Below are 27,583 nucleotides of genomic sequence, written 5' to 3' on the forward strand. Positions count from 1 at the left end.
AATGAATTCAGCTTGTGTTGGTATTTGTGATGCGGAAGGGAGGGGAGGGTCGTCGGTGGCTGAGGAGGCGGTGGGAACATCCATGGTGGGGGAATGGAGTTGGGTTGGTGGAACGGGAGATAATCTGGAAAGATTGATGTCAGAAAAAAAATGGTGTGACACTCCACCGTCAGCCAGCTCAACATTTTTTTAAAGATGTTAGTTTTGAAAGACGAAAAATTATGATTTCCTTAAGAAGAAGAATCAAAATGTAGCTTAGTTTGAAAGAGGAACTAAAAACAAATTCGCTTGATAGTTTAGGGACTAAAAACATATTTAACACTACCGAAAGGAGTATATAATAATTGACTTCAGTTTCAAATTTGTGATTATACATAACTTGTCAATAGTAACTTTGTTTGTTTATATAGTATATGCAACTGGTTGGGAATGAATACAGAATCTTAATGATAAAATTGTAAATGTAGATTATGTTTACTTATATCTATATATACTACAAATATAACTTCTCAACAACCTTTTAAAAATATAAAACAATATAAATTCATTTTTTCTGTAAATTAGAACCAACCACCCGACTTCTAATTATTTTTATTTAGAAAAATTGATTAATGCATTTTATTATTTTTTTCCTTCTCTTTAATTAATTTATAAATAATTTTACTTAAACAACGTCACAGTTACTTTTTTTTTAATCCATACATTTAAAAAGAGTGGACTTTTAATCCTCAACTAAACAAAAAATTCATCACTTTTATAGATTTTAAAGACCAATATATAAAAATAAAAATAAAAAACTAAATAGAAGGCTAAACTTATAAGAAACAAAATATCTTTTAACCATATTGTTTGACCTGGACAAATATCTTCTAAAAATAACTTGAGTTTTAGTTAAATATAACCACTTATTTTGAAAGCCACATTTCTGATCCTAAAACTCCGTTTCAACAATACAAACGTGAAAACAAAAGTTCTAAAACTCATCCCCTGGTTTTCTTCTGCACAGCATATTCTTCTAGCTAGTATTATAGATCGGAGGTATGAAGCAATTCTACTAAAAGCAAACCTTTCATGGATGTGTGGACCAATCAAGGAATTGAGAAACAATTATCATATTATACAAGTACAAATTAGGCACACAGGCCCTCCAGAAAAAAATAAAAAAAAATAAAATAACAACTGTGATGTCCTTTGTGGGGTGGGGTATATGTAAGTACAACTTCTACATGAACACAAATTTGAATACATGATACACTCGGGGGAACAGTACCCCTCTGTTTACAAATTCTTCACCCCTCTCTTGGACTGTCATACTTCTCTGTCATCAAATTTCATCTAATTTTCCTGTGATTACATAACTGATCTATGACTGAAGACTTATATTCTAAAATTGAATAATCTCACTAGTCAAGTCTTCAAAAATCCTCTCTATTTCTAGCAGCAAATCAATGATCTACGAAAGTCTATTATATACAGACTTTGGACCCCAGAAGCAGAAAAGAAAAGTCATGATAATTCAAAAACAATTCTTTTGTAAGGGTGTTTCTATTATAGCACAAGGTTTCATTTAAAGACAAGAAGCAGAAACCCTCTGGTGTTTAACAAGTAATTAAGCGGTTCCTCCCACGGCCTTTTCGAGAATATGCAATGTTAGCTACTAATGTGTTACCTGCTGAAAACAAGGCACTTGGTCCCATGAGCTTCAAGCCAAGGCTTTTGACCAAAAATGATAGTCTGCTTTCATCCCCTCCCTCAACTAGTTGTAGTTGCTGGGCTTGCTCACGGGATAATACAGTGTACAGCTGTAATGGCCACTTAATCGAATTCTGATAGTTGTATAACAGCTCCTCATGACTTTCATCGGTGTCACCAAAAGTGACCTGCAGAAGACCCATTGAGGGTAGGCTTTCTGATGAAGAATAAAAAATGAAAGCAAATTTCCCACATTCAAAATCAGGCCTCTTAAATAATTCAACCAGAATATCATGGTTTGGTCCAATATTCTTAGGCCCATATTTCTTAGTACTGTTTTGCAGACGTGATGATCTGTATATGCGTGAAGCTTCCCTCAAGCCACTCAAGAAAGCACCATGCATAGTTGCTGGATACTGCCTGCTTGTGGCCTCACCAGCAAAGAACAGTCTGTTTCCCACGTTTTCGGCTAGAATATCATAATCATCACCAGATGAATGCACACTAACATGAGAGTAGGAACCGTAAGAAAGGGGATCGCTTCCCCATCTTGTACAAATTGACTGAATTGGATAAGGCACAATAATACCTTTAGGATGAAATATCCCTGCAGAACAAGTAAAATTTCAAAGAAGGCAGATGAGGTAGAAATTGGAAATATCCGTAGTATTCCACTAGCAAGTGTCACTCGAATGAGAATAATACATACATAATGTATACAAAGAGAATTCGGTTTATTTGGTGACATATTCTTTTTCCAATTTTATCTTTAATAGGTATCATTTACCAATTTTACCCTTAAAATGATCTTTTTTAAATTCAATCTTTTTTTCAAAAAATTTAACCATTTTTAATAAAATATTATTTACAAAATAAATAAAAACTATCTACAATAAAATTATAATTTTATATTTACTTTTATAATTATAATTTTATTATATTAAAAAAAGTGAATACATATGTGCGTAGAACATGCGTTTTTACTAATAAGAAAGAGAATAGATATAAAAACTATCTAATTTCAAGAACAATACAGAAGAATAGAACATAAAGAAACAAAATGGAATGGAATGAGACATTATTGTTCAATTTAATGTGTTCAGTGTCAAGATATTTTAGAAAGTTTTAGATTTTATTCCTATTGGTTTTAATTTAGTATATTTGTTGTATCTTGATTTTATTATTAGCATAACAATCCCACAATCTTGGGGATTTATTTCCTATAATAATAAGAGAGAAATTATTGTTGCAACCTTTATTGTTGTGTAAACCTAATCGCAAACTTCATTGACACATGTTATGCATCTAATCAAGCCTTCGTTGCTGCATAATTTCATACCTCCATTGTTGTATGTCTCAATGGACAAGCCAAAGAGAAATGCTATTCCCACTCTGACCAAGCAACTTTACTTGCTCAAATAACAACAAAGGTGAACCGTCTATGTCTAGTTCACTTATCAATTTATTTCTCTGCCTTAATTGCACATAATTGTAATGGCTGAAATGAAAAGTAAATAAGTATGGTGTAATTATTGCAACAAGTTACAACGCCCTAGGGACAAATGTTGGAAGTTCATGGAAAACCCTAGAGTAAAGATTAGGGTACAAAGGTGGTCCTCCAAAGAGAGGGGCCAAGCAGCTCATGAAAATCAAGGAGGATCTATCCAACTCAACCATTAGGAAATGGAAAGAGTAAGGTCCTTCCAGAATAATGTGGAAAAACACGTGTTCATTTACATATTACTGGACAAGAAATCAGGGAGGATGATTGGACATGCTAGAGAATGGAATGGGGACAAGAAATCGGGGACAGCGATTGGACATGCTAGAGAATGGAATGGTCATAGAAGATCTGAATCTGCCTATCAAGAGTAAATTTTGATGTTTGAATCCTCCATTACCAACAAAGAAAAAATTCAATTGTTTCATTGCCCTCTAGGACATCCTTCATTTCGTGTAATAAAGGTATTATTTCCAGTTCAAAAATTGAAATATGTGGAGTCTACACGGCGAGGTGTGTGAGCTGGCAAAGCAAAAATGTATACCTTTTCCTATGAGTAATAAAATAAGCACTTCTCCCTTATACTTGTTCATAGAGATGTGCGGAGTACCTCTAATATTTCAAGGACTAAACGGTTTATTAAGGATATCATTGCTTTTTATCCTTAAACACAAATCTAAAGTTGGCTCTATTAATATGCAGTTTGTGTCATTGATTAAAAATCAATTTGGTGCTACTATCAAGAAACTTAGGTTTGATAAATCTAAAGATTATTTCAATCATACCTTGAATTTTTTTTTTGAAACAAAAGGGATAATCCATGAATTCTCATGTATATACGCAGCCCAACAAAATGGATTTGTTAAGCGAAAAAATAGGCACTTACCATACAAACAAAAGCACCCATTTTTTTAGAAATAATGTTCCAAAAAACTTTTGCGAGAAGCCATACTTATTGCCACTTATTTAATTAACGTATTACCTTCCACCATTTTGTCATTAAAAAGACCCATGAAAGATCTCCACTCATTTTATTCACATATAACTTATACACTTAACCTTCCACCAAAAATATTTGGGTGTCTCATTTGTATAGGTTTGCTGACAACAAAAGGAAAACTAGACTCAAGGACTATTAAATGTGTTTTCTTAGGGTCCTCTATCGCATAGAAAGGGTACATGTGCTTTCATTCTCCTTTCAACAAAACAGTGTCAAACAAGCAAGTTAGCTATCTTAACTATCTCATCCTAATGAGGAGAGTTTAAGACAGGAAGATGATGAGCCTTATATATATAGTCCCAAATCTATCTTTTGCACCCAATAATGAAATTCAAAAGAGTAATATCATTGAATTTGAAGCTGAGAGGAAAAGAGTAGAGGTGAATCAAAATCCTAAATCTACATGTCAAAATTCTGAATCTGCAAAAACAGTTATTACATCACATGATGATACAATATTAGCAAAGAATCTGGTGCACACTCAGAGGAAAAGCTATAGTAAGATCTACTGGAACTCAAGAGTTCAACCCTATATTATTACATAAAGTAAATGTGTCTGATCCTATAAATTCTAATTCTACTAACTGTGATGAACTTCTTTTTGTAGAACCAATAGGATAGGTAGAGTAGAACTTAGATCTCCCAATTGCTCTAAGAAAAGTAACCAGAGCCTACTCTAAACCACCTTATCCTTTGAAAAATTCTCACATATCAATAGAACCTTCGCCACAAGCCTAAATACTACAACCATACCTTCTTCTGTATTTGAGGCATTAATTAGTGGCCAAAGGGTTCACACAAACTAGTGGAATGGATTACTTGGACATCATTGCACTAGTTTCAAAAATGAACACGGCCAAAGTAATTTAGTCTTTGGCAGTTTCTTTAAAGAAGGTTCTGAAAGTAGTGAAAAACTAAGTATAAGATTAATTCTCTTGTGTAGTAGAACATACACATAGGATAATGTATTTATAACGAAGAATCATACAAGAAAATATGGACTAAACCAAGAAACACATAATATTTTAAATAACACAAGATATTATAACTCAATATCTAATGATATCTTAACAATATTTAACACTCTCTCTCAAGTTGGTGCATATAAATCATATGTAACAAGTTTGTTACACAAAGTCAATTTTAGGTCCCCGTAAAGACTTAATGAAGATATATGTTAATTTATCACTTGAGTTAACAAACTCAATTCTGCCCACCATGGTACGCTACATAAATAAATATATTTGGAGTTCTTCAAGTAGGACTATCAGCTTCTCTCTTCCCACTAGGAGAAACTGCATTGCGAGACTTGCCACTTCCACATGAGTTGTTGAGTTGCAATTTTCAACACTAATCCAACAAAAACACGACTTTCAGACAACACGCGATTGGAGAAGGAGAAGAAGATCATTGTGTCATACGACCTTATGTTTTGAAACAAAATTTTGAGTACCATGGGGAACACATTTGATAGCACTTACAAAGAGCTTGGTATACCTAGGGAACACATCATGAACAAAATACACGTCCAGAGACATGAAAAGAGACGTGAAATAAATATAACAGTGGCCAACGATAAGCAAAATGGGGCTCAACAAACAATGACAGAGAGCGGGATTTACTCACTCTAATACCAAATTGAGAGTGCAAATGGAAAAACTACCTAAGAGATAGATCATCTGTTAACTAATTCGCATAATTATAAGGATCCTTTTATCAAAGATACTCAAAAAAGATATAAGCAACTTACACATAGGTGATGGAAAGGAAATACAAAATAGATATGTTAACCCATTCTAAAAAGCTAATATACTAAAATTTGTTAAGAAATTCTAACAAATAAGTAATACAAAACTAATAAGTAACCAATTCTAATAAGCTAACTTATTCAAAAAAAGTTTATCACAAGAAGAAATGAGAGAGAAGGGGTCGGGCAAGTGGATTTCAGACATGCTAGATAGTGAGTGGGAAAATAGAGCAATAAGGTGAAAATATATTAACAAAGAAGATTCTCACAAACCCAGAATCAAACCTGTAATCTGAAGTTTAAAAAATATTAGCATTGCAAATCTTAAAAAGACTCTAACTTTCACTTCGATTAATCGTTTTCTATTTTTACAAAAAAAATCAATGTTTTTTTCAAACTTTGCAAAACGAAAACATCAAAAACTTAAAATGAAACTAACCTTGAAGGTGGCTTCTATGCTGAAATAAACCAAACACACATCCAAAGAGCACATGTGGAAAAAATTAATCGGTAAAAAATGGAAGACAATGATAGAGAAACAATTAATCAACAAAAAACGAAAGAAAAAAATGAAAGAAATTGAAGATGATGGTCTGGAAGGCGTGGAGAGAGCAGCAGCGGCACAAAGGAGTTTACAAATGTGCAAGACACTCGGTTGCGAAATTTAACCCTAAAAACATGTTATTACCTCGGTTATTTTTTTAACCGAGGCAATAAGGATCTATCGCCTCAGTTCTATACAGAATTGTTGCCTAAACCCTCTTAAAAAAATAAAAAAAAAATCAGTTATTTTATGCCTCAGTTCTCTAAATAACCAAGGCATATACCTTTGCACGAATTGTTGGTTTTTAGAGAATAAAAACAGATGAATATTGGATGGCTGAAGTATTTTATCTTATTAAATGCAACTTAATTTAAATACATTTAGAAATAACTAACTAAAATATCACATCTCGTGATTCTAGCAACCACTACTAACGACTTGGCTAAAAAATAGAAAATAACTAATCCACTAACAACCATTGACTAATTTAAAAAAATAAAACTGAAATTTTCCTAAATTCATGCAACTAACAAGGCAGTTCTCAACACTCCTCCTTCCTCCTTGCCTTGGAGGCTGCAGACTCCTAGCTTATTCCTTAGGAATTCGAACCTGTTGAGTGAAAAAGATTTGGTAAATATGTTAGCAGCTTGGTCTTCCGAGCAACAGTAAACTAAACATGCCTTGCCACTTTCTTGAACTTCTCTTAAGTGAAACAACTTCACATTAAAACGCTTGGTCTTCCCATGAAATACAGGATTATGTGAGATTGAAATTGCTGCTTGATTATCAACAAAAACTTTTGTGCATTTATCTTGCTTCATACCCAAATCTGTTAAAATATTCCTCAACCAAATAACTTTTCACAGATGCTACAGCTGAAATGAACTCAGCTTCTGCTGTTGACTGAGCTATGACCTCTTGCTTCTAGGAGCACCAAGAGAAAACACCTGAACCCATACTAAAACAGTACCCTAAAGTACTCTTCATATCATCCAAGCTACCAACCCAATCACTGTCAGAGAAACCAAATAATTTAAAGTTGTGTACCTTGTAATACTTAACTCCATAATTGACAGTTCCTTTGATGTATCTTACAACTCTCTTTGCTGCCTTCAAGTGCAATTCACTAGCACAATGCATAAATCTTGACAGCAAGCTAACTGGGAATAAGATGTCAGGCCTTGTGGATGTAAGATACATTAGACACCCAATCAAACTTCTAAAATAAGCTTCATCAACTTTATTTGTTCCATCCTCCTTGATAAGCTTCTCTTTTTGATTCATTGGAGTGTTAATTGGTTTGCATTCACCAAGGTGAAATTTCTTTAGAATCTCCTTTGCATATTTTTTCTGGTAGATAAAAATCTCATTCTTCTTTTGAGTGATCTCCATGCCCAGAAAATAAGTCATAAGACCAAGATCTGTCATCTCAAAGACCTTTTTCATTTCTTGCTTGAATTCTTCAATTAATCCTAGGTTGCTTCATGTTATCAAGAGATCATCAACATATAATGAAATAATTAAAGTATCAGCACCATCATGTTTGATATAAAGTGTAGTTTCAGATACACTCTTTTGAAAGCCCAAGTGCAGTAAATGATCATTAATTCTACTGTACCACACTCTTGGGGCTTGCTTTAAACCATATAAAGCCTTTTTTTAGCAAGTAGACTTTATCTTCTTGTCCTTTGATAACAAAACCATTTGGTTGTTCAACATAAATCTACTAGTGCAGAAAACCATTAAGGAATGCTGACTTGACATCCATATGAAACACTTGCCACCCTTTTTGTGCTATAATGGCAAGTAGTAGCCTAATTGTATCATGTCTTGCTAATGGAGCAAAAGTATATGAATAATCTATCCCAAATATTTGAGAATAACCTTTTACAACAAGCCTTGCTTTGTGCTTGTTTACAGAACCATCAGGGTTGAATTTTGTTCTAAACACCCATTTCACCCCAATGACATTTTTGTCATAAGGTCTTGGAACTAGCTCCCAGGTTTGATTTTTCTCAATCATGGATAGCTCCTCCTGCATTGCAGATAACCATTTCTCCTCCATAATAGCTTCTTCAAAACTGACAGGTTCACAAATAGTTATATTACACAGTGATACATTGCTTTTTTGATAGATTTCAAAGAGTAACCTTGTGCCTCTAATAGGTGGTTCATCTACAGTGTCTTCAACCTCCAATTCAATGTTCTGACTTTTCTTTGAATCACTTCAGCACCAGTTTTCATCTTCCATGAAATGCACATCTCTGCTCCAATTCAGTGTACTTCAGGGTACAGTTTTAGTATGGGTTCAGGTGTTTTCTCTTGGTGCTCCAAGAAGCAAGAGGTTGTAGCTCAATCAACAGCAGAAGCTGAGTTAATTTCATTTGTAGCAGCTGTGAATCAAGTTATTTGGTTGAGGAATATTTTAACAAATTTGGGTATGAAGCAAGATAAATGCACAGAAGTTTTTGTTGATAATCAAGCAGCAATTTCAATCTCACATAATCTTGTATTTCATGGGAAGACCAAGCATTTTAATGTGAAGTTGTTTCCCTTAAGTGAAGTTCAAGAAAGTAGCAAGGCATGTTTAGTTTATTGTTGCTCGGAAGACCAAGCTCCTAACATATTTACCAAATCTTTTTCACTCAATAGTTTGCAGCCTCCAAGGCAAGGAGGAGTGTTGAGAACTGCCTTGTTAGTTGCATGAATTTAGGAAGATTTCAGATTTATTTTTTTAAATTAGTCAATGGCGGTTAGTGGGTTAATTATTTCCTATTTTTCAGCCAAGTCATTAGTAGTGGTTGCTAGAATCACGAGATGTGATATTTTAGTTAGTTATTTCTAAATGTATTTAAATTAAGTTGTATTTAATAAGATGAAATACTTCAGCCAGCCAATATTCATCTGTTTTTATTCTCTAAAAACCAACAGTTTTGGGCATCGGTTCTTTTTGAACCGAGGCATATACCTTTGCGCGATAATTACAAAAATGTCACCGCGCCAGTTTTAGACAACCGAAGCATATACCATTGCACGATAATTACAAAAATGCACTTGAGAATTAAACTGTAAAATAATTCTAGAGGGCTTGATTGATCCCTCTCATAATCTTCTATTTATAAAAATAAATTGATACAAGAGTACATGATAATTAGGGTAACCCTAGACACAATATAATCGTAATAATTAGGGTAACTCTAGACACAATATAATCATGATAAATAGAGTAACCCTAGACACAATATAATCATGATAAATAGGATAAATATTCTAACACTCCCCCTCAAGCTGGAGCATACAAATTGTATGTACCAAGCTTGGAACAAATAAACTCAATCCGAGGACCCCTTAATGACTTGGTCAATACATCTGCGAGTTGATCGTTTGACCCAATAAACTCAATACATATTTCTTTAGTCAACAACTTTTCACGAACAAAATGACAATCAATTTCTATATGTTTAGTCCTCTCGTGAAACACTGGATTTGATGCAATGTGGAGAGTAGCTTGATTGTCGCAATACATCTTCATAGTATGGATGTCACAGAATTTAAGCTCTTGAAGGAATTGTTTCACCCAAGTTTACATGTTAGTGACGCCATTGCCCTATATTCGGCTTAGCGGTTGATCGAGCTACTACATTTTCTTTTACTTTTCTATGAAATAATGTTTCCTCCAGAAAAACACAATATATTGTAATAGAACGTTTTTCAATAGGTGAACCTGCCCAATCTGCATCACAATACCCAGAGACATGAATGCTTCCTTTATATTCATATAACAATCCTTGCCCAGGAGCCTTCTTAACATATCTTAGAATGCGAATGAGAGCATTCCGATGGTCAACACATGGAGCCTGCATGAACTGACTAACCACTCCAACTGCAAAGGATAGATCTGGCCTTATAATAGTGAGATAAATCAGTTTTCCAACAAGCCTCCTATACCTCTCTGGATCGGAGAATAAGCCTCCTATACCTCTCTGGATCGGAGAATAATTCACCTTCTTTTGTCCTTAATTTCTGGTTTAGGTCCAAGGGACTATCTATCGATCTGCAATCAATCATGCATGTTTCTTGTAATATATCAAGAGCATACTTCCTTTCGGAGATTACAACTCCATCTTTTGATTGCGCTACTTCAATGCCAAAGAAATATTTGAGACTTCCAAGATCTTTGGTTTAAAAATGTCTACACAAGTACTCTATTAGTTGAGATATTCCAACAGCATCATTTCCTGTAATGACAATATCATCAACATATACTATTAAATAAACACATTTCCCAAGAGAATGATAGTAAAAAACCGAATGGTCTGCTTCACTGCGTTTTAGCCCAAATTTTGAACAATGGAGCTAAACTTTCCAAACCAAGCACGTGGGGATTGCTTGATGCCATATAAAGATCGGTGCAATTTCCATACCATCCCAGACTCCCCCTAAGCAACAAAACCAAGAGGTTGCTCCATATAAACTTCTTCCTCAAGATCACCATGTAGGAAGGCATTCTTAATATCCAATTGATAAAGTGGCCAGTGACGAACGGCTACCATGGCAAAGAAGAGGCGAATAGTAGTCATCTTGGCTACAGGAGAGAAAGTGTCACAATAATCAAGACCATAAACCTGAGTGTAACCTTTTGCAACAAGTCGAGCTTTGAGCCGATCAATTTCACCATCAGGGCCGACTTTAACTGCATACACTCATCTGCAACCGCCTTTTTGCCTAGGGGAAGGTGCACTAGCTCCCAAGTATTACTGTAGTCAAGAGCCTACATTTCTACAATCATAGCTTGTCGTCATCTAGGATGATCAAGTGCTTCTTTCACATTCTTGGGTATAACAACAGAGGACATTGAGGATAAGACAAAAATAGGAGGGCGACAATCGATGATAGCTAAGAAAATTATAAATGGGATGAGGGTTTCGAGTGGAACGAGTACCTTTTTAAGGGCAATAGGCCATGCTGAATCATTTTCACCGAGAGGCGTGGGAGGAGGTGACGAGGGAGAAGAATCTGAAGTAGGAGATTCACCATTGTCTTGGGGAAGTGGACTATCCATTGGGGCCCTATGTGGGATGATCTCAATATGTGGAGAAACGGGTGTAGGAGGATTGTGATCAAGACTTGGAATGACAGAGACAGTGGAGCTATTTCACTCAGCCATTGGCAGACATGTAATACTTCTTAGTTTCAGGAGAGTAACACCGATATCCTTTTTGAAGTCCTTTCTGAAGTCGAGAATAGCCTAAGAAGACACATTTGAGAGCACAAGCGAAGAGTTTGTCTAGACCTTGTCATGAACAAAACATACACAACCAAACACTCGGGGAGATGTATGAAAGAGAGGATCATTAGGAAACAAAATGGAGAAAGCGACTTTATTATCAAGAGAGGAAGAGGGCATCCTATTAATAAGATAACATGCAGTTAAGATGACATCCCCCAGTGATAGACAGGAATATGGGCACCAAGCAAAAGGGTACGGGCAGTTTCAACCAAGTGTCTATTTTTTCGTTCTGCTATACTATTTTGCTGCGGTGTATGAAGACAAGTAGACTAATGTAAGATACCATGGTAACTCAAGATGGCATAAAAAAGGATGAGAAATACTCTTTTGCATTATCACTTCTTAATATTTTGATTACTTGACCAAATTGATTTTTGATTTCATTAAAAAAAAAGATGTAAAAATAGCTAACAATTCAAAACAATTTTTCATAAGATAAACCCAAGTACATCTTGAATATTCATCAATAAAGGTAACAAAATATCTAAAACCAAAGGAGGACATACGACTAGGTCCCCATATATCAAAATGGATGATGGAAAAACTAGAATTACATATTGATTGAGACCTTGTAGGAAAGGAAGATTTAACATGTTTTCCTAATTGACATGACTCACCTTCTAAGGTTTGGAGACCACTAAGTTCAGGACACATCTTTTTTAATTTGGACAAATGAGGATGGCCAAGTCGATCATGTAGCACTTTAGGATTAGGAGGAGCAACACAGGGCACCCTTGGACAAGATCCAAAATGGTATAATCCGTCAGCTTCATATCCTTCTCAAATCTGCCTCCCCGAACCACGCTTCTGTATAACAAAAGATTTATGATCAAAGGTTATTGAACAATTTAACATTTTGGTCAACTGGCTTAGGAAAATTAAATTAAAAGGGCAATTAGGGACAAAAAGGACAGAGTTGAGATTGAGGGAGGGAGACAAAGAAACATGATCGACTCCTTTGGAGGAAGTTTTAAATCCATTTGCAAGGGTTATGAAATGAGGTTTTTCTCGAAAGGAAATAGATGAGAACAAAGAGGTATTATCAAAAATGTGATCAGAAGCACCTGAGTCAATTATCCATGAATTTTGACCTTCCATAGATTGAGAAACGCAAGCAGTTGATGTACTGGGAGATTGGGATGGTTGTGCCAAGCTGTTAGACTTTAACCTTAAATACTCTTGATATTCATCCTCAGAAAACATAGAAGTGGAAGTTTCAGTCTTCAAAATATTGGCAGTTTTGAAAGGAAAATCATGTAAGGAGTAGCAATTTTCTTGAGTGTGACCCATCCTTTTACAGTATGTGCATTGAGGACGTCCTCGACCTCCTCGTCCTCCTCTTCCTCGTGTGGCAACCATGACAGATGGTTCCACTAATTCATGCGCTTCTTGAATTTGAGGTATTAGGACACGCAGAAGGCGAGTGATCAATGTTTCCATGGAGGGGACCTCATGACTAGTTAGAAGTTGATCTCTAAGATGATCAAAATCGGGATGTAGGGCACGAACGATCAACACCATGTAAAATTTGTCTAATTTCTTTTTTGATATCCTCTAATGGGTCCGCTCCCAAAAACATCTTGAGTTCTTCGACAGCAGATTTGGCATCAGCCATGAAGGACACCATATCATGGCCTGCCATTTTAAGAAATGCAAGCTTGTTTGCAGTGTCAGAGACGTTGAATATTGTTGGCATAAATGCTTTGGGCTTTCTTCCAAAAGGAGTGACAAGTTTTGAAAGCCCTCAGAGATACAAGAAGTTTGGGTTCCACTGATTGCCATAACAGGGCACACAACTGGAAATCTGCTTGTTTCCACTTATCAACTTTTTCAGTAGGCAGGCACATGGCTTCCATCTCGCTCAAGGTGGTCATAATGCCCTTGGCCAAGGAACCACATTTCAACGGCAGCAGACCATGATAGATAATTTTTTCCATTTAGCTTCTCGGAAGTAATTCATGGACTTCCGGTAAAAGGAAAGAGTACTGTCAGACACCATCTATGAAGAAGACGAATAGTACCGGCAAGGAACAAGAAAACCCTAAGGGTTTAGACGGACGGAACTGTGACAGCGGTGGACGAAGGCCGGCGGCGGCCGGTGATCGACGGCGGCGACCGATGGCCGAACGGTGGCCGCCGACGGACAACGATGGAGGCCGGTGGCGGACAGTGAAGGGCAGCAACAGACTGTGGTGCCAAACAAATGCTACGAGACAGAAACTGTAAAATAATTCTAGAAGGCTTGATTGATCTCTCTCATAATCTTCTATTTATAAAAATAAATTGATACAAGAATACATGATAATTAGGATAACCCTAGACACAATATAATCATGATAAATAGGGTAACCCTAGACACAATATAATCATGATAAAAAGAATAAATATCCTAACAAATATCACCGCACCAGTTTTAGGCATCGATTCTTTTTGAACTGAGGCATATACGTTTGTGATAATTACAAAAATGTCACCGCACCATTTTTTGCTTCGGTTACAACTAAATCAGTGTCAAATACACGAGTTAAAATCCTTTTTTTTTACTAGTGTAAGATCCCATGAATATAAAAGTATAACTTACCATAAAGTAAGAGAATATAATTAAATAATGCATGTAATACCCTTACAATTTAAGCAAGTTTATTTTGTAGGATTACTAAATCTCAATCTATTTATTTGGTACCATTATATAAAGATAAAAAAAATATCCAAATTAAAGCCCAAAGGAAAGGTTCAATTTTAAATGAATGCAATCCAAAAGAACAATATTTCATGAATTTCCAAAATAACTAAATAACATCTTCAATAGTGTTATGATGCAAGGGGATCTGCAAGTAAGTTGCAATAAACAAAGACTCAAGGGTTGATAGGGACAAATAGGTGAAATCATCAAGGGTGCCTTATAGAGGTTGAGGCAGCCAAACAACCAAAACAAAGAAAGTTTCATGGTGCTAAGTGAACAGAAGGTGTTACATGAAGAGAAGATGAATTTGTGGCAATAAAATTGCAGTGAATGAGTTTTTTCAATTCCAAATGGCACAAGTCTTGCCAAAGGCAAACAGCAAGTTGCAAAGTAACTGAAGTATATGATATATATCAATTATATATGCATAAAAAAATGGCATGCAAAATAAAAATAAATTGCATAACAAATGACATATTAAATCAGTTTAATTTGTCAGATACTAGTTAGAGATAACCGGCAAATGAAGAATGCAGACCACAACCACAAAATTATAGTGGCCGCTATTGCATATCCAAAATTATAGTGGCCGCTATTGCATATCCAAGCAATTCAGTAACGCAATTGTTATTAAGGCTATTTAACAACACTGTTTTTATAATTAAAACAATATTTAATGAACCTATTCTGTCCTATTTTACATAGTTCCACCTTTTAAATAGAACCATGTTATATCAACCTTTTAAGCTTATTTTCAGTTTTACTATATTTTTAAGACAGAACATATATGTTAAGTTCACCCAATTCAAATATGCCTACAAAACATCACCCTAATTGGATAAATAAATACAATAATAACACAGGCATTCAATTTTTCATTCACATTGATAAAATAGATATGATACCTTTTAAAACACTCAACACACGATGGAGCAAAATGGAAGGATTTGTGGATTCAAAGACTTGTGCCGCTTCCCCAGCTACCAGCGCAACAAGTGCTGGGCCTCCAGAAACCGTGTGGTAACAGTAAAATAGGAAAAACTCCCCACGTTGATGACTATATTCGTTGAGACATCCAAATGTGTCTTGATCTTCCCCCCAAAATACATAAGGAAAAACCATAGCAACTTTGTTCAGCAGCCCAAACCCCATCCTCTCAACTGCTGCCAGTTTCCTTGCAGGTAATTCAGGTTCAAAATTGATGGCCTTCTTTTTCAGAACTCCAAGGGGCACAGTACATAAGGCAATATCTGCTTGAAAGACTTGGTCCCCAGCAATGACCTCAACACCCTCATCTCCATATCTTATAGTATTGACCGTCTTTCCATAGAAAATAGGAACTCCTTCACATAGAGCTTTTATCAACCTCGTATTCCCTCCAGCAAGAAAGCAGTGATCACCACTCATTTCATAAGGATCATCCTGATCCCAATAGGCAGCCGAAAGATTTGAAAGGCACCCAGCATTTGCATATTCCAAATTTGCAAGATGCCAATCAAGCAACTGCCTCTCATCAGTACTTTTGGTCACACTATACAACTGCCTGAGCGTCTCCAAGACTGAACCAAGTGAAGTATCACTTGCGAACCCACCCATAATTTGCCTCAGCTCCATAACCTTGTCAAGCAACCTATTAAATACATATTCAACACTTGCATCCATTTCTGTATCAACCGGTGCCCCATTTGGCTTATATAAAGGGCAATTATCTCTGACTTTATGAAGTGGTATAGAAAGTTGTCTAGCCAGAACCCCCAAAGGGTTAGCATGAATGCCAGTGATAATACTCCCACCAAGATCAATGGCAGAAAATTTCCCATCACGCCCTACCTTCTGAGTATAAACTCGCCCACCAGGCCGACTTCTGCCTTCCAAAACCACAACCTTGTAACCAAACAACAACAGCTGCCTCGCAGCTGCCAACCCTGCCAGGCCAGCACCAATAACAATAGCAGTTCCCTCATTTGACTCAGACAATTGAGAAGTAAATGCTGGTGAAACCCCAAAATTTATGTAGCCATTGTACAAAAGGAAGTCATAAGCAGAATTAATCAAATGCTCATACTCATTACTCACAGTTTCTCTAATCATCCCTTTACTCAACCACAACCTCACATTCCCCCTCCTCCACAAAGCCAATATATGATTCCTTATGACTATGTAATCATTCTGCTCCTTCCCACCCAACTGCCTCACAACCCCAGCCCTAACCTCCTCATCGAGCAAAGCATCAATTGGGAAACCAAGCGACATCGCAATCATAGCCTCAGTCTCAGTCTCCTTCTCCAAATCCTCTTTGGTCCTACTCCTCTTCTTCAAACCGCCCCCCAACTGCTTCTCAAACAACTCATCCATCAGATCCTCATCATAGTTTCTCAAATTCACTTTCCTCCTCAGTGAACGCTTCGAAACCGATCCATTCGAAGACGGGGTTTCCATTATTATAACAGGAGTTCACTAAAAACACAAGAAACCCGAACTCGATAACGTGCCTACCCTTTATTTCAACTGTTTTCACAACTGCATGGCACGGCAACCTACGCTAGATTTGAGCAAAAGGGAACCATTCACCAATACCAATCAACGTTAAACAAAACAATCCTATCAAAATTATTTATTTTCTTCTTTTGCTGGAAGAACATTTATAACAGTTTTACATCATTCTTCTGCACAGCAAAAAGGAAAAGTTCTACATCACAATGTTTGAAACCCCTGAGAAACATAACGAAACCAAGAACATAAAAGGGAAGAAAAAGATAGGAAAGGCACATACAGTGATAAGGCGTAAAAGCTCTCCTATGGAGTCACGACCTGCAACGGTGGGAAGGGAACTGTTGCAAAGGGCACAGAAATGATATAACTGCTTGTTAAAATGGATAAAATATATATCATTTTTGTATTGGGCCTATTGGGCTACTTTACCACAATGCTAAAGATAATTCCTTTTTGTACCCTATGTTTTCTGATTTCACTCCATCAAAGTGCCGGGAAAGGTATAAAATGTTCAAAGCTTTAGATTTTCAAATTGTAGAATTTGAAAACATGTTATAGATTTAAAATTCTAAATTAAGCGGAATTTTGAATTTTATAATTCAAAATTGTATTATAGATTACATAATTTTTAGATTGCGTAATTTAAAAATATATTTTAGATTATGTAATTTGGAATACATTCTTAGATTATATAAGTTAGAATGTGTTTTTAATTTTTAAATTATATAACCTAGAATGTATTTATTGATTGCATAATTCATATTACATTTATGAATTAGGAAATATTCAATGCATTTTTAAGTTATGTAGTTTGAAATCCATTTATGAATTTTATGGTATGAAAATCTATCCCAAATTTTACGAATGGATCTTCATATTACATAACTTAAAAACATATATTGGATTATATAATTTTGAATGTATTTTGCATTATGTAGCATTGAATACATTTTGAAATCTATAAATGTATTTCAAATTTTACAATTTCTACTGCATTTCTACATTGTACAATTTTAAATACATTTTTTAGTTCAAGATTGTATAATGTAGAATAGATTTCCAAATTATGCAATTTAAAATGTTTCTAATTCATAGATAATTTAGGTTTTTTTTCTTCACATGTATGAACAAGAGTGTTAAAGTAAATAAATCTAGTTAAAGTAAATAAATCTAGCGTGCACGGCTTATTACATATTGAGTTAAAAGTGAACTTAATGTAACTTCTTTTTTTCTTAATAAAAAATTTATAACTCGATCTATTATAGATTTGTGGATTGGCTCATTTAATTCTCCCAAAATGTTTCATATTTTCGTTTTCAATAAATTCATTTAATTCACCTTTTTATGGCAAGATAATAATTAAATTAATAACTTATATATTTAGATAAATAAATAAATTATGTATTCAAAGTTTTCAAATAGTGTTATACAACATTTTAATTTTGAATCTAGCTATTGTAATTGTTAAAGCGAGTAAATCTAGTTCAGGTGACTTATTATTACATGCTAAACTAAAAGTAAGTAAATTTAACTTGATTCTATTTTTTTTAATTGAAAGATTATAGTTAGGCCTACCATAGATTTGTAGGTTGACTCATTTAATTCTTCCAACTTGTTTTATATTTTTATTCAGCAAATTCACTTAATTAACCTCTTTATAACAAAATAGTAAATTAATAACTTATATATTTATATGGGTTAAATATATTTTTAGTCCCTCAACTATCATGCGATTTTAGATTTCGTCCCTCTTTTAAACTTTTGTACACTTTGATCCTTGACTTTAAGAAACTCTAATTTTTAGTCTTCGAAAACCAACGGCGTTAAATTTAATTTGACATGGTTAACGGTGTACGACGTATGATGTTAACTTACTTGCTCACTGTGTACCACGTTTGTGTCACGTTTGATATCAGCGTTTGTGTCACCACCTTCCATCATCATCGTTTTCATCTTCGCCACCGTAGAACCTTCACGCTGCCATGGCGAAGAAAACCTGCAAACTCAAACCACCATCGCGAAGCCAAATCGAAGTCTAGAAATCTTCATCGTGCATCAGTTCATCTTCCTCCACCACCATAGAGACCTCTATCAGAACCCAAGAAATCCCCAATTTTTAAAATCCTCCACATCATGCGGCATCTTCCTTCTCATCGCAATCATCAATTTTAATTTCAATTTCACAGTTGAACCTAAACAAAAGAGAATTATTGTCTATGATTCAAGATTGGATGTCAAATTTGGAAGTAAATGTTTCATGATTAAAGAAGAAAGTAAATGTTTCATGTAGTTCAACAGTTTACGATGCTATGATTCAAGATTGGATGAAAAATCTGGAAGTGGGCATTCTAATGTTTTAGGCAGAATTTAGTTTTATTTATGAGAAATTCTTATATTAAAAAGAGAAAATATATTGCTTGAGATCTACCTTTTTTTTTTTTGCATCCTTCCCAGATTATCAACATTGAAAGCCGCCACACCTCAAAGCCAAGGTTCATGAATCATGTCTTTTTATTTTCTGATATTCTGAATAAAAAAGATGGAGAAGAAAAGGAAGATTGTGCACTATAGGGAGAGGCTGGGTGCGGTGGGGTCCTCGCCGGCGTACCAGGCATTCACCTCCTCACACTGTTTGCCAAAGAAAAAATGATGTGACACACCGTTAGCCAGCTCAGCCTATTTTTAGCAGTATTAGTTTTAGAGGACGAAAAATTATAGTTTCCTTAAGAACAAGTATCAAAATGTACTAAAGTTTAAAAGAGGGACTAAAACTAAAGTCGCTTGATAATTGAGGTACTAAAAACATATTTAACCCTATTTAGATAAACAAATAGATTAAGTATTAAAAGTATTCAAATAGTGTTATACAACATTCTAATTTTGAAAAAAAGATATGTACACTACATAATTAAAAATGATAAATATTTATAATTAAAAGAATGATTGGTAGTGCATTATAAATTAGGATAATATACTTTGACACCATTTTTTTACAACATTTTAACACCATCTACGTGTCATTCTGTGATTGGTCCATGTTGGTGTTTATGATTATTATTATTGATTGTGGAGTAATTTTGGACCAATCACATAATGACACGTAGATGAAATTAAAATGTTATCAAAAAATTATTGTCAAAGTATCATTACCCTATAAATTAACCTAACTCAAATTCACTTAAAACAATAATAAAACGAATTACCTTCATCATTAAAATAAGGCTTAATACCTCTTTTTGTCCCTCTTTATAAGGGAAATGTTCAAGTTTGTCCTACCTGTTTTAAAAAGTTCAATGTGGTTCCATGTTGTGAAAAAAGTGTCCAATTAAATTCTTTTTGGTCACGACGTTAAATATTTAACGATCCAGTTGACAGCGTGGACTGATCTGTGCAACGTGGTCGTTTACCTTCATCATGTGGCAGTAACAGTGTTTTTCATTAAATTTCACTATGGTTGCAAACTGCTTGATTGACATGTATGGGAAATGCGGGCCTGTGGAACAAGTTGTAAAGGTGTTCTCCGAAACTGTTGAACGATATTTCTTGGAACTCAATCATAGCGGCAAGTGCTAACAACGGATACATTGAACTTGCTTACAGGCTTTTGCACCTTATGCCCAACCCTGATACTGTTTCCTATAATGGCCTCATAAATGGAATTGCTCAGGTGGGGAACATGGAAGATGTTGTTCGGGTTTTGTCAAGTCTGCCAAATCCAAATTCTTCTTCATGGAATTCTGTAATTACGGGATTTGTGAATAGGAATCGAACTTGGGAAGCACTTGAGAAATTTACAGAAAGATGAGTTCACATTTTCAATCATTTTAAGTGGAATTGTCGGTTTGGCTGCCTTAAAGTGGGGAATGTTGATTCATTGAGTTGATTTTGCCGGTTTGCCGGTTTGCTTGTCCTCATTACAAGGTTTGTATTATACCCTTCTCAGTTAATGTTTTCTTGAGTTGATTTGATGCATTTGTTCATAGACAACTTTTCACACAAAACAATTTCACCCATAGTTAAACCTCCTAAAACGCGACAACAATGAAAACAAATCGAAAAACCTCAAACACTTCAAATTATCAAATGTAAACTCTAACCTGATTTGCGAAATTGGATTTGCTATGCAGATGTCACCTTCAAGATCACCCAATTTAGATTTCCAGTTCCTCCAAGATGCTTATCCCCAAATCGCGATTTCGAATACCCAAACCCTAACTCAGAATTTTTTAATCACTGTCACTGCCACGTGAAATTTAATGAAAAACACTGTCACTGTCACGTGATGAAGGTAAACAGCCACGTTGCACAGATCAGTCCATGCTGTCAGCTGGATCGTTAAACATTTAACGTCGTGACAAAAAAAGATTTAATTGGACACTTTTTTCACAACTTGGGACCACATTAAACTTTTTAAAAAAGGTAGGACAAATTTGAACATTTCCCTTATAAAGAGGGACAAAAAGAGATATTAAGCCTTAAAATAACTGTTAGTTTAATCGTGGTCCATCTATTTTTTAACCACAAATCCAACATAAATTAAAACTATGGATACTCATTAATATAAATTAGTAGAAACATATGCATGTTTATTTTATAAAACAATTATTCATCATAATTATAAAAATAAATATAAATAATTTTACTATAAATAGTTTTTATTTATTTTGAAGATAAAATTTTTATTATAGACGGTTAGTTTAGTTTAAAAGATTGTTAAATTTTGAAAATAATCAAATAAAAACATGTTGAATAAAAAAGACGATCATTTAAAATATTAAATTGGTGAGGTAATTATTTCAGTTTAATAAAATGTCACTTAGATTGTAAAATTGAAAAGAAAAATATACATAAAAAATAATCTTCTTTATATAATGATGACCAATGAAAATACATAAGTTCTTTTTTAAAGATAACAAAAAATTATAAAATTATATTATTATAATTTTAAAAATAAAATTAAATAATTTTGTTGTAGATAATTTAAAAGAATAGTTAAATTTTAGAAAAAACTGGTCAAATCGAAAAAAATAGTTAAATTTAAAAAAGAAAGACATGTAAAGGATAAAATTGGTAAAATAATTATTTTTTATTAAAAAAATACTTAAGGAGTAAAATTGGAAATAAAATGTGTACATCATAATTGTTTTCAGTTTAAAAAAATACTTAAAAAGATAAAATTGGAAATAAAATGTGTACAGTAAAAAATAACAAAAATGATGCCAATAAAGGTTTGGAGGTGAGGTTTTATGAAATTGGAAAAGGTTGGATCTGCGTTTTCAAAATTCGGATTTATGAAATCTAGAAGCGGAATCTATAACTTCAGCAACAACATTAATGTTACACGAATTCATTGGAATGGTCCAAATCAACAAGAAAATCGTAGCCTTTAAATTCAGGAAGATTTGGGATGATTTTGCATGATTGCCATTTAAAAACAAAAATTAACCTTAAATATTACATAAAACGGGTCATGGGCCATGTCAGATTAACTCGCACAGGTCATGTCATATAAAATGGCCATGTCTGACTAATTCGCCACCTTGTACATTGTGTTATTAATTTTTTAAATGTCGTTAAAAAAATTAAATTAAAAAATTAACAAAAATTAAAAGTTGATTAAAAAAATAAATTAAACAAATTAAAAAAATATAAAGGATTAAATTAGTATTTGAACATATTTTAAATAAAATATTTTGTTTAAAAAAATGATGAAAACAAAAAAGTATTAAACTTGAAATAATCGATATAATTAATAAAATAATTATTTTAATTTAAAATAAATTTATTTAAAGGATGAAAGGGAAAAATAAATATGGACAATAAAAAGAAGAATGTTCTTCATATATAGGTAAAGATATATAGGTATATAGACTAATAAAAATATTGTGTTGTTTTTACAAAGCTAACTAAATTCATAGATATCGTCAAAAATTATAACTTGATTGAAAAAATTAGAAGTAAATTGAATAAACTTAAAAAAAAATAATATAAAGATTAAATTAATATTTAAGCCTATTTTAATTAAAAATGTTAAGTTTAAAAAAATATCAAATTGAAAAAAAATAATTAAATTTGAAACCATACACTTAAAGATATAATTGATAAAATAATTATTTTAATTTAAACTAATTTTTATTTAAAGGGTAAATTTGGTAAATAAACGTGATACCAAAAAGAGAATTATCTTTTTATATAGGTATAGATATATAGATATGGACTAGCACTGTACATATGTTATACATTCTTTTTTATATTGATTAATACTACTAAAATGAAACAACACATAATTAATATTCAAAAAAATATCACTCAACATCTAGAGAAATAAATATAAATTTATCCAACAAATAATCATAACATTATAAGCATAAACAAAAGGGTTTTAAACCATTAATAGAAATTATATTTGGAACAAGTAACACATCGAAGTCTTTTAAAATGTCATGTACAAAATAAACCAAGCTTATAAACTAGAATGTTGCATCTTCCTTTTCTTTAATTGGTCCAACTACTACATCCTCATCTGTTCACACTAATTAAAGTAATCATTACAAACAAAGAAAACAAGACGAAACAACAACATAGAGAAAGAATAAATTTAACATCATGTACTTAGTCAATCACACAAATTATTAATAAAGATTATCTTAACACAAACAATGACTCATATAAGACTTAATTAATCGGATACATGCATTAATATCATACTCTAGCAAGTTATGCATTGTGGTGGCCTCTAATGCTTCATATAGTCATTGTCAATGAGTTTCATTCTACCACACATAAGGTTTGTCACATAAATTGTCGTAAGAACCATGAGGTCATTTTTCAGTTGTAGTGACATGTTACTCTTTGTTAATAACATCCCCAGAGTTACTCATTCTATGTTAAGATAAATGTATTAACATCCTTTAATTTCCAAAGTTTATCCTAAGTTGAAAAGGCTTTAAGATTTCACCAAAAGTCATTCCCAGGTAAGAGAGGTGAGTTAGAGACTACTTAAGTACCAAGTCTTACCTAACAAAAATGCTTTAGGCTACTTACTTTACTACTTTCAAAAGAGGATGACTATTGAATTCAAAATATGGACTTAAACGCGAACAAAGATTAAATTAAAGACACCTAGACACTTACTCGGACTTTATAACAAGGCTTATAATTTAATCTCTTGTAGCCAAGCCACTCCTAAAAATGCAAATTAAAAACAAAGTGAAAATCATAAGGTGAGGCTTGCAGCTTTGGCTTCAAGAAACACTTACCATCTACTTCAATTTTAATTTTGAGTTCAAAAAGGTTGGCCAAGAGATGGAAGAACGCCAAAGGTTCTTCCAAGACACTTGGTTTGAAAGGCCTTTTACAAATAGGAACTAAGAAAACATATTTACAAGTTCAAAAACAAATGAAAATTAAGACACTTTCACTCAAATTTTGGTATATGCACTCAAACAACCACTCTACTATTGTTTTTTGGCATCCATTTTTCACTCAACTAGAAGCTTTCTCTTTCTTCCATCTCCAATTTTCCTTTGCTTCATATTTGAAGTACCTGAATAACACTAGAAGGAGGGGTTGAATTGTGTTAATGGAAAAATTCTTTTTGCAACCCTTCTGATATAGCACGTGATCAAGCTCTGAATGTATTTTATATAAGCTTAGACGTTCGACCTAGTATAAGTTGTAAACGGTAGTTTCTTTTAATGTGGTATTCAGAATGCACACTATAGAGTTTTATAAGAACTTCCTTAGTTGAAGAGTAATCATTTAGCTTGGAGAGTTCTTGTATTTGGAAATAAAAACATAACTCTAGTTTTTTATAAGAGAAATGTTTAGGTAAGAGAAGAGATAAATGCATAATTATTTTTATACTAGTTCACTCCAATTGAGTTACATCCAGTTTTCTCCGTAGAGAGTTCCACTATAATCTTCACAAGATTACAACTGAGTATTCTCACTACTTCTTGTCTGAGTATACGCTCCACTCCTAGTACTAGACTACCGTGCCTAGATTTCCCTTGAGTATTCATACCACTCATGGTACTGTACTACCACACCTAGATTTCCTTGAGTATTCGCACCACTCTTGGTACTAGACTACCGTGCCTAGATTTCCCTTGAGTATTCGCACCACTCCTGGTACTAGACTATCGCGCCTAGATTTCCTCAACTCAAAAAAGTTCAGTTGCAAGTGTTTTAATTTGGCTTAATACCTCTTTTGGTCCCTCGAAAGAGGGGGAATGTTCAAACTGTTCCTACCTTTTCAAAAAAGTTGGAAACGGTCCCAAGTTGTGAAAAAACGGGTCAAGTTAATCCTTTTTGCTTACAGCGTCAAAAATTTAACGGTACAGCTGCCTCCTTGGCCAAAACTTAATGAGCTGTAATATGACGTGTCAATTTTGAATTTAAAAAAAAGTTGTTTGCCACGTCAGCTTCATCTTCCACTTCCAGAAACGTTAGAGCCACGACACAATTGGTGGTAGTTTTCTCCGATTCTTAACGACGAGAACGAAGGCACCACCAGCAGAGAGGAACAAGAAGAGGCATTGGTCACTTTGGTCGAACACCGAACCCGCGAAGTCAAAAACCTCCATCACCGCTTCGCTTATTACAAAAACTCAGGTTTTCCTTTAACCCTCCGATTTTCATTTCCTGTCATCTTGCCCTTAGTTTTCGTTGTTTTGCCATTCCCTGCTCATGCTCATACTTCTCTTTCAATCTTATGCATCCTTCCACATTTAGGTTTATTATGTGTACTTTAACTACCAACTCTTCTAATCATAAAACAACGTCTTCGCTCTGTTTTTTTGTTCCACTTTGACTACTTCTATTCCTTCTGTAACTGCAATTTAAAACCTTTGTGCCCAGTGCTAGTATTGTTTATCTCGTGACAGGTGAACCTTTTAAATTTAAGTCTAGTAACTACTTTGTGTGTGGTCGTTGTAGTAGTGTGGTGAATTAATTTCCAAATTTTCATTCACATTTATCATCAAAGGAACTGCTTTTTCGTTGGGAGAAGTTCAATTGTGTGCAATCTTTGTTGCTTATTAACGTTTCTCAATGTGATGACATTGCATATTTCTTTTATCAATTTGTTTTGGAGATTGTATTTTGGTTCTATTTTTCCGTGTAATATGTCCAGAACCCTAGTTATGAACCTTGGGGAATTTCATTACTCATAGAATGGTTCCTCCTAGCTTAATGTGGTGCCTGATTTCTAGTTGCTGGTGTTCCTATGAGAAGTTTCCTGTAGATTTCGGGAACGTTTTAGATTTTCTCAAAGTTTCTTGTAGGTTTCAAAGGAGGAGATTGGTGAGGGAGCTCGCGTTTTGGTTACCATAGAGAATATTGCAATTGGGTTTTGTGGTGAAGGAGATGCGCGATTTGCTCGTAGATTTGGGATTACAGGTTTCACTGTGGTTGAATTGCAAGGAAGGAAATGAACATTGGTCATGGTGGCTGGCCGTGATTGATCGCGGTTGTTGATGGAGTTCATGGTGGCTGGCAGTGATTTCAAAAGTTTAGCGAAGAAGATGTTGGTTTTTTGGTTTCATTGCGGTGGCACATTGAGGAGGAAAATGTGATCTGGTTGTTAGGAAGAAGCTGGTAGCCTTAGTGGTGGTCTGAGGTGTTGACGGCGACGTTTGTGGGTCTAACGTTTCTGGAGGTGGAAGATGAAGCTGACGTGGCAAGTAACTCTTTTTTTTTTTAAAATTCAAAATTGACACGTCATATTACCTTAGTGTGCCACGTATGAGAAAAAAATGGAAAGCTCATCAAGTTTTGGCCAGGGGGCAGTTGCACCGTTACATTTTTTACGCTGTAAGCAAAAAGGATTAACTTGACCCATTTTTTCACAAGTTGGGATTGTTTTTAACTTTTTAAAAAAGGTAGGACTAGTTTGAACATTCCCCCTCTTTCGAGGGACCAAAAGAGGTATTAAGCCTTTTAATTTTCTCCAGAACTACAATCAACGATTGCTTACAAGTCATTCAAACTATCACTCTCGCAAAGAGGATTTGAATACAATACAAAGCAGTATAAACACTCGCAAGTGTTTCTCTCTTTTCTTTTTCTCTCTCTTTTACAATTAGTAAGCAATATAACAATGAAGTTTGAGAGTGCTTGTTTTCTTTTATTCTCTTTTATCTTCTTCTCTTTTTCCGCTCATATTTGATCTTTTTCTTGAGCTCTTTCTTTTCTTCTCTTTTGTACGCTTCTCAGGATAAATATCTCATTATGAGCTTTTCTTATTCTCTAGGCTATCCTCTTAGTTTCTCTTTCGAAAGCTCTTCTATTTAAAGGCTCCTTGAATAAATGTCCGCTAGACTTAGCGTTTGCCTTGATTCTTGTTCTTTCTCTTTCTTCGTGTAGAGCAATCGTTGGATAAGTCAATTTGTCAAAGCAGATATGCTTTTTCAGTACTTTACTTGAAGTATGTAGTACATCCTTTTAGGCATGGCTTCAAGTGAAGAACATTTTGTGAATATTCTCTTTTGTCTCTAACGTCCACTTACTGATATTTGATCTGAAGCTCTGTGGATGTGTGTATAATAGCTTAATGCAAAGAGTAGAGAAAATTGTGCATGCAGCAGATAAGTATTTTCTTATCACTTTTTTTTTGAACTTTGAGCATTTA

General features: G+C 34.2%; 1 protein-coding gene and 1 long non-coding RNA gene across 2 annotated transcripts; both read right to left on the reverse strand.

Annotated features, from left to right (window-relative positions):
* Window positions 1-1,055: 1,055 nt before the first annotated feature.
* On the reverse strand, window positions 1,056-17,315 carry LOC148202503 (lysine-specific histone demethylase 1 homolog 2-like). The gene is made up of 3 exons (XM_088110284.1): window positions 17,231-17,315; window positions 15,363-17,123; window positions 1,056-2,299 (listed from the first exon to the last, which is right to left on the reverse strand). Exons 2-3 carry the CDS (start codon window positions 16,894-16,896, stop codon window positions 1,599-1,601), a joined length of 2,235 nt encoding a protein of 744 aa, XP_087966410.1. The 5' UTR covers window positions 16,897-17,123; window positions 17,231-17,315; the 3' UTR covers window positions 1,056-1,598.
* LOC148202504 (uncharacterized) lies at window positions 9,552-15,355 on the reverse strand. The gene is made up of 2 exons (XR_015785109.1): window positions 12,839-15,355; window positions 9,552-12,581 (listed from the first exon to the last, which is right to left on the reverse strand). It is a non-coding gene; the product is annotated as an uncharacterized LOC148202504 (long non-coding RNA).
* Window positions 17,316-27,583: the final 10,268 nt, after the last annotated feature.

Source organism: Vigna umbellata, chromosome 3, assembly GCF_029865625.1.
Source record: "Vigna umbellata cultivar VRB3 chromosome 3, Vumbellata_1.0, whole genome shotgun sequence".
Lineage (NCBI taxonomy): Eukaryota > Viridiplantae > Streptophyta > Magnoliopsida > Fabales > Fabaceae > Vigna > Vigna umbellata.

Coding starts and splice junctions, on each gene's coding strand:
- LOC148202503 (XM_088110284.1), bottom strand. CDS start 16,896: ATGGAAACCCCGTCTTCGAATGGATCGGTTTCGAAGCGTTCACTGAGG. Junction 2,300..15,362: donor TGTGTTGAGTGTTTTAAAAG/GTATCATATCTA, acceptor CTTGTTCTGCAG/GGATATTTCATCCTAAAGGT.